The sequence below is a fragment of the Dermacentor silvarum genome, chromosome 7 (assembly GCF_013339745.2).
Source record: "Dermacentor silvarum isolate Dsil-2018 chromosome 7, BIME_Dsil_1.4, whole genome shotgun sequence".
Lineage (NCBI taxonomy): Eukaryota > Metazoa > Arthropoda > Arachnida > Ixodida > Ixodidae > Dermacentor > Dermacentor silvarum.
Genome location: NC_051160.1, coordinates 32,442,165 through 32,454,636, shown reverse-complemented (window position 1 = coordinate 32,454,636; position 12,472 = coordinate 32,442,165). Strand labels below are relative to the sequence as shown.

At 46.8% G+C, this 12,472-nt stretch overlaps 2 protein-coding genes across 2 annotated transcripts in view; one reads left to right on the top strand and one right to left on the bottom strand.

Annotated features, from left to right (window-relative positions):
• The window catches only part of LOC119457882 (spectrin beta chain-like), a 47,322-nt gene extending 41,784 nt beyond the window's left edge, over window positions 1-5,538 (bottom strand). Inside the window, 4 exon segments of the mRNA XM_037719646.2 lie at window positions 2,786-2,959; window positions 4,580-4,731; window positions 4,797-4,938; window positions 5,346-5,538. Coding sequence (XP_037575574.1) covers window positions 2,786-2,959; window positions 4,580-4,731; window positions 4,797-4,932 — 462 coding nt within the window. The 5' untranslated portion in view covers window positions 4,933-4,938; window positions 5,346-5,538.
• Window positions 5,539-5,588: 50 nt separating this feature from the next.
• LOC119458785 (mitochondrial ribonuclease P catalytic subunit-like) overlaps window positions 5,589-12,472 on the top strand; it is a 16,598-nt gene continuing 9,714 nt past the window's right edge. Inside the window, 4 exon segments of the mRNA XM_037720647.2 lie at window positions 5,589-6,182; window positions 8,424-8,804; window positions 11,027-11,071; window positions 11,728-11,968. Coding sequence (XP_037576575.1) covers window positions 5,791-6,182; window positions 8,424-8,804; window positions 11,027-11,071; window positions 11,728-11,968 — 1,059 coding nt within the window. The 5' untranslated portion in view covers window positions 5,589-5,790.

The following is a 12,472-nucleotide window of genomic DNA, read 5'->3' as shown; positions in this document are numbered from 1 at the left end:
AGCTGTCAAGTGGGAGATGCCATCATTGAAAAGCTCCTGCCAAAAGGCGCCCAAAAAGCGCAATTTCTAAAACAGTCTTTGAACACTGACTAAGTGCTGCCATCTATGTAGTAGAAAAAAAAAAAAAAAAGTGGACGCACTTCTTTCGTCGAAATCATTTTGAAAACAGTAATATTGTGATGGGCGAGCTAAGCTTGCCCAATACTACTTTGCTTTGGGCAAGCTCAGGCAATCACTTAGCTCGTCAACAAAATACTCATAAATTTTTACCAGTATTGTGTTAACGAGCTAGGCTCATACAAAGCGCTCAAGGGGTTAACGCCTGTGCTGCACCAATTGAACTTACTCAACGCCTGCAAGTTTCACAGTGGCATCAGTTCATCTGATCCTATGCACTCTCGATCCTTGGCACCCACTTCTGTTACTACAACAGACCACTGGCTATTTGAAATCAATAGTTTGATAACATCTTGTTTGGTTAGGTAGTAAATTCATGCCAAAAGTAAGAGAAAGATGACGACCAAAGAGGGGTGGTTATTATATTATTGAATTATTATATGTTGTGACTTCTGTATGAAAGATTTCTGCATGGCTTCCACATGAAGGTTGAAACATCTAATAATCACTAACCACCCCTTTTTGGTCCGTGTCCTTCTCTTTGTTTTGACATTCACCACTGACTAACTGCCTCAAGCACTATGTGACCCAGCAAGCACCAATTATTCCTCTAATCTCTGATCTCAAAATCAATAATTCCATCTATTAATTAGCGTTATGGTAACTGGCTTTCATCCGAGTGCTTGTTGCACAATAATGAAACGGTTGTGACTATATATTATGAAACATTACAGCATGTCGCTTGGATTGCGTTCCTGTGTATTATCTGCATATCTAAAATAAAAGTAATTTTCTAGAATGTTATCACACACTTTCCGATTTTTGCTGGTACAAATATAGTGTCGATAAAAAATTACAGTGATGGTTCACTTCGTGAACGCAGGTGACACACAAGCGTATGGGTGCTATAGCGCACAAGAAGCTTTAGGCCCGTGGCGCGCCTCAACGGCAGGACTGTCCGCATCGCAGATCGCTTTCAAGATAGGGTTCGGGCAGGCCACCCTATAAGCAGCAGCTGCCGGAGTAAACCCCCCCAGTGGGAAGATGGAGCACTTTCTCCCAGTCTTCCCTACCTTGCAACCGCACGATTGAGCTGCCGACGTCGACTCACCGTTGCACGCTTTCACTCGCACATACAGCATATGGCGCGATCACAAGACGAACCCCATATGTCCATTACGCACAGCACCCGTGGCACCTGCCAGAGGAGGTCTACCCAGCGCGCTACCGCCTACCCTCCTCCTCTGTGAAGCTACGCCTATTTTCTCCTTCCTCGCTTCACTTAACACCACCTAGTCATTCCTCTAGGGGGCAATGATTTGCCGCACGCTCCTTCGTACTTTTCCCGGCGCGCGATTTTCTTCTCCACCTCCAGGCGCCATCCTCCTCTGCTTCCTTCACGACTTCACACTAAACATCGCCAACTTCACAAGTGGGCCCCTCCCCAACGGTACGCTTGCACGTTAAAAACAAAAAAAAACTTCATCTCTTACTTTCAAAATTAGTTGCTTAGTCACGTTAAACGTGCTGTATATGCATGCACAACATGAAATGCAATACACTGTTAGTGGTGCCAATGATCACTTATGTACAGAGCAGTACCATTCAATGCAATATAAATTCAACATTTCTTTGAGGTTATCGAAAGAAATTGCTTGATGGTAACACATTAAGGAGACATTTACTAGTAACAAGGTTATCCAGCAAGGCTTCTTATCAAAACTGAGCTATAATGAGCGCAGGGAAACCAATTAGGTGTTTTCTTTAGGAGTAGACAGTACCGTACAATTAAACATCATTTGATCCATCAAACTGATGAAAAAAGAGCATAGAAATGCTGTTGAATAACTAGCATTATACCCTAGAGCTTTTTCTTACAGAAGTTACTACAGAAAATTCTGGTGCTGCAATCAGTCCATCTACCAAGGGAACGATAAGTAGTGCGTGGATTTCTCCAATCTTTGTGCTTGTGGTTCCAGACGTTTTCCTAGAGCATTTCTAAATGTTCAAAGCAATCATATTTTCCTAAAAGCATGAAGGCAATATAAGACCCCTACACGCACGCATAATCATAGCAAATTGTTGCACTTAAGACAAAAGCAAAGTCACACAGCCATTTAAAACCAGGGGGACAATTTTAGGGCAAGAAATACATAGACTATACTAGCGAATTATTTTCTGTGGCAATGAAAGGAAAGTTATGGGGGCACGCGAGTTACCGTGCCAAGTAGTCCGGCAGCGTTTGACATTGCTTTTGGTTTTTCGGAGCAGATACTGAATCAGCGTAGGTTCCCTGTGCAACAGATTCACATTTGCCCAGACGCAGAAAGAGAAAAACAGAAAAATAAGTCAGATTTAACAATCAGTGGTGTCTTTCATTTTATGTTGCTGTTGTAAATGAAGTTTTAATGTTTTCTCTTTCCCAGCTTAAACTATCATGAATTAAAATGTGAGACTTTAATTTTTCAGAAGTGCTCTTACTGTAGCGTTCCCTTCATTGCCACAGAAAGATGTCTGCAAGTATATCCATGCTTCCTCACATGATGGCTGAAGTGTCGTACTACTTGAGTCTCCACTAGATACTAGACATTTGTGTAGAGCCAGGAAGCTCTACACCTTAAACCACCTTCTACAAACCAACAGTCATGCAGATGGGCAGTGCACAAACCTGGAAACGCAAGATGATGGTCCAGATGAGACCCAGGGTGAGCCGCGAGTTGCCGTCGACAATATCGTGCGATCCCAGGTTCTCAAGGTGGACGCGCTGCTCCTTGAGGAAGGTCAGCGCCTTGTCCACGTTCTCCAGGCAGTGGATCTTCATCTTGCCCTTCGTTGGCTTTTGCTGCACCACACACACACACAGGCAGCACAAGACTCAGTCGGGGGCACGACCTGTTCCATACAGCGTGTCTGCCTTAATGGCACACTAAGCATTTTGAGAAGCTGGTGCGAGATCTATGTTCACAATGAGCATGTCAATGAAGCTATAGTAGAGTTTGTGTGATGTATATAAAACAAGTTTCAAATAGGGAGCATCCCCCAGTTCCCTCAAAGTAATGGAAACCAACTGCCTGCCTGGCAATCAAAAAGATTAATCGCGTCATCGCCACCATTTAGAGACACACCCTAGAGACCACTCCCTTGTGGCCAACATTACAGGGTATTAAAGCAATTCATCATGCACAGAAATATGGCATAGAGCATGGCAAATTCATAACGCAAATAAGGATTTGAGATAAAATGACACCAAGTGTAACAGCACTGCCAATGTATGGTTCAGTTTAAAGAGGTAATGACTTAGTGTGTGTGGGCAAACGGAACGTGGGTGTTGCAAGGTAGCTGAGCTTTCCCATGCTCATGGTTTTCAAGTCGGCACAGAAGTCCTTCCCTGAATGAAAAAAGTTCTGAACTGCGTCTACGAAAAATTGGCTTACTCATTGCCAAGTCCTAAAACAAACAAAAAAGAAAATACACTTCTTTTTAACTTTTAGACAGCTAGTGTGGCTGTTATTAAGATGTTATAGCAATGCCTCTGACATGCCTTTTTATTTTATGCCAGCTTTGTAGTGATAAAGATGTATTACAACATGGTCTTGCAGATAATGCCAAAACCAAGAATCAAAGACACCTGCATTTCAGAGCTGGTTAAAGTCTACATTCAATGTTTGCAAAGGAGATGAGGTCTACAGCTTGCAGCTTCGTGAAGGGTAATGTGTAACACTCGCTTCATAGCGTGTCGTGCAAGTCGCACAACTGCACATGGCACAAAATGTGTTATGCCTAAGGCTGCCACGTGCAAGTCATCACAAGAGGTAACGGTAACCAGACATCTGCTAGCTATGCAGGATATCAGATTTTGCTGACCAAGTTTAAAGCACATGTCTGCTGACTGCACACGCCAATTCTTGACACTCCTTACAGCTTGTTCAACACCCCACGTGCATTCTCCCTCTGTATACTTGACAAACGGTGTACATCATCGCAAAGCTTTGCCAATCTTTGTCAGTTGCTCGAAGCCTGTGTTGCTCTCATATAGTGCAAGCTCAGTTTGCTGCTACATGACGCCTTCATCAGCCCCAAATATCAAACTCGCAAACAATACGCTTGTAACATGGCATAACAATTTGAAAGCGTGAAATGGATCTGAAGAAGCACAGAGGAAGGGTACTGCCTAGATCAACAAAGCTATCGTAAGTCTAGATGAAACCTTACTACAGTGCGCCCTGGAACTGTGTCGAGGCCTATACCGAAATTAAACCAAAGAACTACTCGTAGACATGCGGGTAAAGTGATACAAAGCGTGCACGACAGCATGGCTGGCTTTTTTACACGGTAATTTCAGTCACTAAGATGTTTAGTTTCACCTCTAGCAGAGAAGCGAAACTTGACTGCATTAGCGATTGCCATTCGAGAGAGCCTTCGCTACGGACAAAACAAGCAACAAGCACGAAGGATTCGTTACCAGTTTCTCTCCTGAGAGAATCTCGAGCAGCTTGATGAGCATCTTTCCGTCGCGCATGTCCGTGGTCAAGTCGGTGATGCGACAGTTGGCCCGAACCAGGTGCGAGTTGACCCACTTGCAGAAGGTTTTGCGTTGCACCATTTCACGCTCCTCTGCACAATACAAAAACAGCGTGTGTGACCGAAACCCGCGGTCAGGAAGTCGCAGCCGCGCCCACCTGCCAAGGCCTTGATGCGCGACCGTTCGAAGAGTCGCGACGAGCTGTTGCCGCCGTCGTAGTCGTAATCGTCCATCTCCTGGGCGGTGGTCGTGCTGGGGTCCCAACGGATCCCCACGGAGATGTCCGTGGTCATCTTGACCTGCGGTGCAAAAGCCGCGACGGCAAGGTCAAGCCCCAGCGCTAGCTGTCTCCGCCCGGATCTGAGAGGCACCGCGGCGGGGGCCGGAGTACGGGTGAACACCGGACCTCGCCCCGCAGCCCTAACCCTCGGCGCTGAGGGCGTCGGCGCCGTGGAACGCGCGTCGCGCCGTCAACAAACCGAGTGCCTGACACTTCGCTGACCGTAGGCGCGCCGCTGTCCGGCAACATCTGGCACCTCTAGGAGCTCGGCGCAGAGGGCGCCGAGCCCAAGCCTTCGCGGCACGGCGGTCTGCTCCGAGAGTGAAACCTACAACCGCCATGTTTGATGCGGAGATGCACCGAGACGCGGCTCCGCCGCGATCGCTCGTTCCGCGTCCGGCAGGAAAACGACGGGAGAAAGCTTACCGTTGGTCCTGGGACGCGGTTATCCGACTGCGGCTCACGGAAGAGAGTCCAATGCTCCGACTATCCGGCCGCCGCGATCCGGCCACTCCCGTCAATGGTGATGAGCTTCCGTAGGTGGTGGCAGTGTGCGGGGGAGAGGAGGAAGGACGACTCCGGGATGGCGCGACCCCGCCCTGCACGCGACGCGACGCGCCCCGCCACCTCGAGCCGCCACGCGCGATCAATATAAAGCACCAGCTGCAACCTGGTCGGACTTCGGCGGCCGGTCGGCCGGATTTGCTCGAGATTTGAAAGAAAAAAATAAAGTAAAAATTTGTCGCGCACGCCCGGGCGCGCAGCGTTCCGTGAGAGGTTTCGCAATGTTCGAAGGGCTAGCTTGCCGGCTTTTGTCGCCGCCTCTGGAAGCGTGCGCCAGCGTGCGCTTCGAGCGGCATTGAGAAAGAGCATGGCGGCGACGACGGCGGCGGTGTGGCGCCGGTGTTTCGCACGGTTGGCGTCCGCTGCCTGCGCTAGGAAGACGGCGTCCCAGCCGGACAGCGCCGTCCGGGCTGAGGAACTCTACGCGCAAGTCGTCGAGTACGCGGCAGGCCGGCCGCTATCTCCGAAGGACTGGGCATGTTTCGAGCAGCTACACAACCCGGCCATGCGGCCTCCGTTTCGCAGCAAGCTCATGAGCTGCCTGGCTGCAAGGAGAGACCACGCGATGGCTCATTCACTGCTTGAGTATGCGGAAGGCGTCGCCGGAGGTGTGACTCGCATGATGCTCGCCCACTACCTGGCGCTCTGCTCGACCGAGCAGCAAGCGGACGCGTGTTTGCGCAGAATCCTCGAGTCAAGGTATATCGCTCACGGTCGCTTCCGCGCGCCTCGCATTTAGTTCAGAAGGATTATCAAAACGCGCGTGACAATGAAATCGATACCCCCTATATTTACATATCGTTATTCCAGTGTAGTACACTTAGCTGTTGCAAAACGTGATTGCATTGGTTTGCACGATCAGATCACCATCGGAACTCTGAAAAGGATCGCACACACCTCGGAGAGACGCGTGTGTGCTGCTTGTTCACTGGAATCAGCTGTCACCTCTGTCAATATAGTCGGGAGCTTCTCTGAGAGCTGCAGTTAACACATGCACGGGTGCATGACAGACTATGGAGGTTGCTGTCTCGTGACCATTCTAATTTCAGAAACCGAAACTGGCTGCGTCTTGCACATACCTCTGGCAGCGTGTATTGATGTGCTATCTACCGTAAATTCGTTTACTGTATCTGCATTTATTGCATTTGGCAATTTTCTCGGCGTGCCTTAGTGGACAGTATTGGGGAGCAACATATATGAAAGTCTGTGTTGTGGAACTCAGAAAAGGTTTTGCAGAGACACTGGATGTTCGAAACACATTTTGGAATTTGAATAGTTCCTATTTGGAGGAAACTTCAACATCTGGGGGGAACTTTTTAAGAAAGCCATAGTCTTTTTTTTTTTTTTTTTCGGAAGGCTGTCTTAATTTAATGGCTCTGAACATGTAATTTGCCACGGGTTTCTGGTAGAATTAAATATGGTTTAAAATGGTATGGGGTAGCCGCAGAAGCTTTCTTAAGTACCACCAAAGAAAAAAAAGGCCGCATGTTTTTAGAGGACGGTGTTAGGTGCTGTGACAGCACAGCCACACAGTTCTCGCTGGTAAGAGAGTATTTGGCCAAGAATCAGAGACCTCTGTTTGTCCCACAAATTGAAATTCGTTGCTAGAGTCGTCGGTTTGAGTTGGACTGACGTCATGAACAAAAGTTTGCCAGCGTAGCTGCTTGTCATATTCCAAATAAAGTGTTCCTTAATTTTATGGCATAAACACTGGATTCGATGTATATACTTTGGAAGGAACTATGTGAAAGGTGACAAAACTTTTCAGTTTCTATGTAATGGCAATAAAGTAATGTTCACAAGTTCTCTCAACAGAGAGACCTCACACATGGAAACATCACCTTCCTCCATCTGGCAGACTGACACTGTGCCTTAGGCGAACCATACAGCTCATTCCAATGTGTTGGAATAAAAACTGAATTGGGGGGGGGGGGGGGGGGGGGGCGTTCAGTACACATTTAACATTTAATCATCAACATGAAACTGTCTTCCTTTTAAACATAGAAGAAAAACCAGTCGGCCAATATTTTTCTCCAATATATTGTATGCAAAAACAAGCAAAGACAAAACTCAATATCTTGCAAGTCTACATTAATATCTCTGCATTCAGATCTTGTCAATAAAATAAATAAATTAGTTGCAAGTAAATTTGTTCGAAATGCCTTTCTTTCCACAAATCATAAAACAATGGAATAGATCATCCAGCACTTTTCTAATTCTTACATCCAGCAGCTAGTGTTTTCACTCTTTTGCTGTAAATGGTTCGCTGGTCATGCATGTTTGCTGCTGTATGTAATGATGATATGCCATGCAAGACAGAAAATCATAGAAAGATAGGAAACTAAGTGATAAACAGTGGTCGAGCAAGGAATGTTGCTGGAGCCAATGTTTCGACAAGGGCAGTTGTCTTCGCCCTTACGAAGACAAGTTCCATTGTCAAAATGTTGACTCCTGCAAACTACCCTGTTTGATTACTGTTGATGTGGAATAACATGTAGGCTTTATTACCTTTTGGCGGATGACCTCAGCTTGTACCTTTTGTCAACTGCCGACCATTGTTACGGCATCAACGGCAACAACAACGCTGGTGGTGATATCTTGTGACACAGAGTTTAACCAGAGAGCACACTAAGCTTGTAGTCTAGAGGCCTACCACATTCTACTGAACCGAAGCTTTGGTAGCGATATAATGGTTGGCATGCAGTCCTGTTATGATTTTCCTTCGATGAGAATATTTGTACGGCACAAAAATGTTTCACACATATCATAGTTGGGCAAAGCGTCACTGGATGGCGCTACCAGCTTTGCTACTGCTGCCCAAGACTCCAGTTATTCATAAATGATAAGAAGCTTACGGGCAAGCTAAAACCCTCTAATGCTTTTCCACGTGTTAGAGCAGCAAGCTCTGCTGACTCAGTGAATCAATCCTGTTTCACGTAGTGGCGGCCTGCTGGACACTCAAACGCGGAACTTGGTGGTGAGGTCCCTGTGCCAAACCCCTCTCTGGAAAAGAGCCATCGAGTTCCTCGACGAGCCTGAAGCCGCTCCAGAACCAGTCAACGTGGTGGCAGTTGCGGGCTTTCAGCACGACGACTTCTCCGTGGCTTGGGAGTGTCTCGAACGTCGATTGGGTTCTCAACCTCTTCGCATCTTTCCTTCCACAATGGAGGCTTGCCTCGAAGCTGCTTGCAGAATGGCGCAGAGTGGCCGTCCCGACGCGGGTCGCCAACTGGTCGATCGGCTGCTGACGTACCTGGCTGCTGGTAGCCACGGCCCACTGTCCTCGTCACTTGCACTAAGCTTGTCCAGCTTTTACAACAAGTGAGTTAAGAATGGCATGGTCAGAATTGCTTAAAGGGACACTGAAAAGAACAATGAGTTAAGCTGTACATATTTAGTGCAGTAGACTTGCGTTGATTTCACTCCGGTGAATTAGATTTCTCAGTTAAATCGATCTCTACCGAAGGCCCTGGCTGGCACCCACATACATTTTTCTATGGAACCAAACTTTCGTTATTTCAATCCTGAAATTAGCTTTCACTGGATAATTCGAACTTGGCTGCTCGTCACGCGCGTGCCCAACCCCAATGGTGACGGCAGTGGCAACTCAAAGACCGCCAGCATCCGTCTTCATGGGGCTTAGGGTGCAGTAAATGTGTCGGAAGACACGTCTACTGTCAAAAACGGCTATTTTTAGCCTGCCCTGGGAAGATATTAAAGTGAAATTTGAAGCTCACAATCAAATATTACAGTATTTACCAGATTCTATGCGCGCCTTTGTTTCCCCAAGTAAATTCACGCAAGAATTGCTTTGGCGGTACAATCAAATATCAAAACAAAACCACATTCGCAACAGCCTACCATCAGAGCCTGCCTAGCCAGTGCAATCGCAAAATGGCGACCATGGGTGGGGATAAAACGGGTCCTCTCATGGCAAGATCACGAAAACATCGCACTGCTTTCAGTCTAATTACGAAAGCACATTCAACTGATCAGTTATTTTACATGTTAAGCTGGCAGCAACAACTCGTGTCACGTGTTCTTGGCGTGAATTTAATGCGTCGCAGGAGGAACTAGTGCAGTGGTTAGTCTAGGCGTAGGCCACCATCCTGGTTGCGACTTGCATTTGCAAATATGATGAACATTATGTAAATAAATTTCTATTCTGTGAAGGTAAAATTTGATGGTTTCATCTTTTACTTATCGCCAGAATTGGAGGCATGCTGCACTTTTCTTGCTGAAAGATTGGGTGTGCATTTTATTTTTATTTGTTTAGGAACTCTAACGTCATTTTTACGTTTGAATCTGGGCAAACACTACCAAATGAATCAGCGGTGTGTTTTGGTGTTTTTTCCACCTGTTGCTTAATTTGACCTGCTCTATAATTCGACCAATTTCGTCGGTCCCATCAGAGTCGAATCAACGGAAGTTGACAGTAATTTACCCTTCTGCAAAAAAGGCGCTCTTACCGTTAGAGGAGGCATTGCAAAAAATGTAAGAAAAGACGCAAAGACGAAGTACAGGCAGTGATGCCGCCTTGAATTTTCCATTACCAACTCACCGTGATGCTATGGATTTTGACGTCTGCTTCTTCTGCCTAGTTCATAAAGATGGACTACTTTGTATTAGATGGACTACATTGTATTCTAAAGGTGTCAAAGAGTGAACTTAGCAAATTTTTGAACTCTTACCATGCAGAGCAGCTGTGTCAGTTTTTATATTGTAGCATGATGGAGCACTGTGCCTCTAGCTGATTGCACAGGATTGAGTATGGTTTGTACGAGACTTCGAGTACTAGGGAATATCATGACTCTGGCTCTCGGTCACTCCGAGAACCCTTTGTATATAGGCATAGGGTGAGGAGGTCTGCGCAGGAGTGAAAGCAGACTGCTTCATTTTGCAACGTATCAGAGCGGTCAGCAGCAGGCTGGCGAGAGAGGTTGAAAGGCTTACATTTAAACCCTCGTCAAAGCTGCCACCACCTGTAAGGCAGTTGGGAAGCTTTTTGTAATTGTCAAGTCATTAGCACTGTGTCAATGAGGCCTTTCATTGTCCCAGAAAACTCAACCATGTCCAGCACTTAGGCGAGGATTCCTTGTAAATTGGGCATTGAGCCATCCTTGGAGTACGCTGGACACTGGAGATGCCTTAATCCTGAAGAAGCAGTCGCACCGTGTTTTTCTACTTAGGGAAAATGTTAACAGGAACTTGAGAGCTTGTGATCAAGCATGTAATACCTAAGCCCTGTTCTCTTTGAAATGCAACAGTGGGTGAGACTGCTATTTTCTGTGTATGACTGTAAGCACAACAGCTGCACAGGTCAGGGGTCTCTTTATAATTAATGCTACTCTACAGGAACACATTAAAATGATAAATGTTTGTTCATTGTGCCAATAGATGCAGGCAATCAGTTTTCAGGCAGATTGTTCAAAAGATGTCCTCAGATGTCTGCCAGTCCCGTTATCTTGCTACGCTTCAGCTAACAGCTGACTCCGAGTTTCACAGCAGCCACTTGGACTGACATTTATGTTGTCATTTTCCAGTTGGGACCCACCCGGCTGGAGTAATGGTCCTGCCACTGTTTCCAGGTGAGTCCTACTCCATGCTTGATTTTCTGCTTCTAGCGGGAGAGAAAAAATCTTTATATTCTACTCTACATGCCGCACCTCATATTATCACAATACTAGTCATATATACATTTGATTCTACTAGAAAGCTTCACCGTAAAAACCACTCCCGGTATTCTTCCGCTCAATTATTGAGTTGCCAGGAAGTGCTTGTGAATCGATTCAAGACAAGACAGGGCTCTCCACAGAAAACTTTATTTCCCGTAAGTTTATCATAACTATGGTCGCCGAATAATCTCGTTCACTGGGTGCCAAAATCTGGAATGATTTACCTGTGACCACAAAGTGCTCCATGACAAAGTTTGTACCTTGCTTAAAAAAAACTATTTTCCGTGTATTTCTTAACAGCATGTGGATGTAGAAACACATATTTTTCAGTAGGTCGTATTGTATAATGTGTTCATTCTGTGGATCCGTAACTAGCCATGGGCTAAGTATCCAGATGCACCTATCACCACTTACTGTGTATTGACTTTTTTGTTGAAACTAGCATTATTATTATCGTTAATATTGAGTAGACCTAAAAGTGCGCTCTTCCTCGGTGGCGACTGTCGGGGGAATTCGTATCTGGCGGCTGGGCCGGGAATCATGCAGCCGGCCCCTGGCGTGCTGTCCAGCAGGGACAGCGTCTGCAACCGGTGTGGCCGCCAGCTCGAGATGTACCGACTAAGCAATGCCGAGTGGGAGGAGCTGCGGCAAGGCGTCTTGGAACGATGCCTGGAGGGCGACGACCCCTACCTGGGCAGCAACCCCCGGGAGCTGGCCAAGTTCAAGGATTTTCTCGACCGTGCTCCCGCCTACGGAGTGGTATTGGATGGACTCAACGTAGCCCTCTCTGGCAAGGACAGGGCTCAGGAGGTGGGCCATGTTCTCAACATGACAGAGTTTGATGCTGAGACTACATTCAGAACATGCATGCAATGCGCAGCTATGTTGCAAGAAACGCAAGCACAGAGAGCACAGCTATTTTGTTCAGAGTGCAGTCGTATGGAGCGTGAAGAGCGCAACAGGGGTGAGCATATTTTCCAGGAGGCCCCTACTTTTACGTTTCATCCCAGATCCTACTGTTACGATGCGGCCAATGAGGGCTGCAGTTCCGGTTTTTCATTTCAGGTTGTGAGAATTTCGGCATCCCCATGTAGAGCAGCAGCTGGCCGGTAGAAGCACTGTGGGCTTTTGAGAGCAACAGCATTGTCTGCTACAGTGGCGCACTTTTGAGGCGGTATTAATACTGAAGCGATCAGTTTCGGGCATACGATCACTGTCGCAAGATATGGCTGACAGCATAATGCCGGTTGTATACCTGGGCGTATCCGGCGCCAAATCATGCGAAACTGGTCACATCCCCGAAAGCCACTGGTC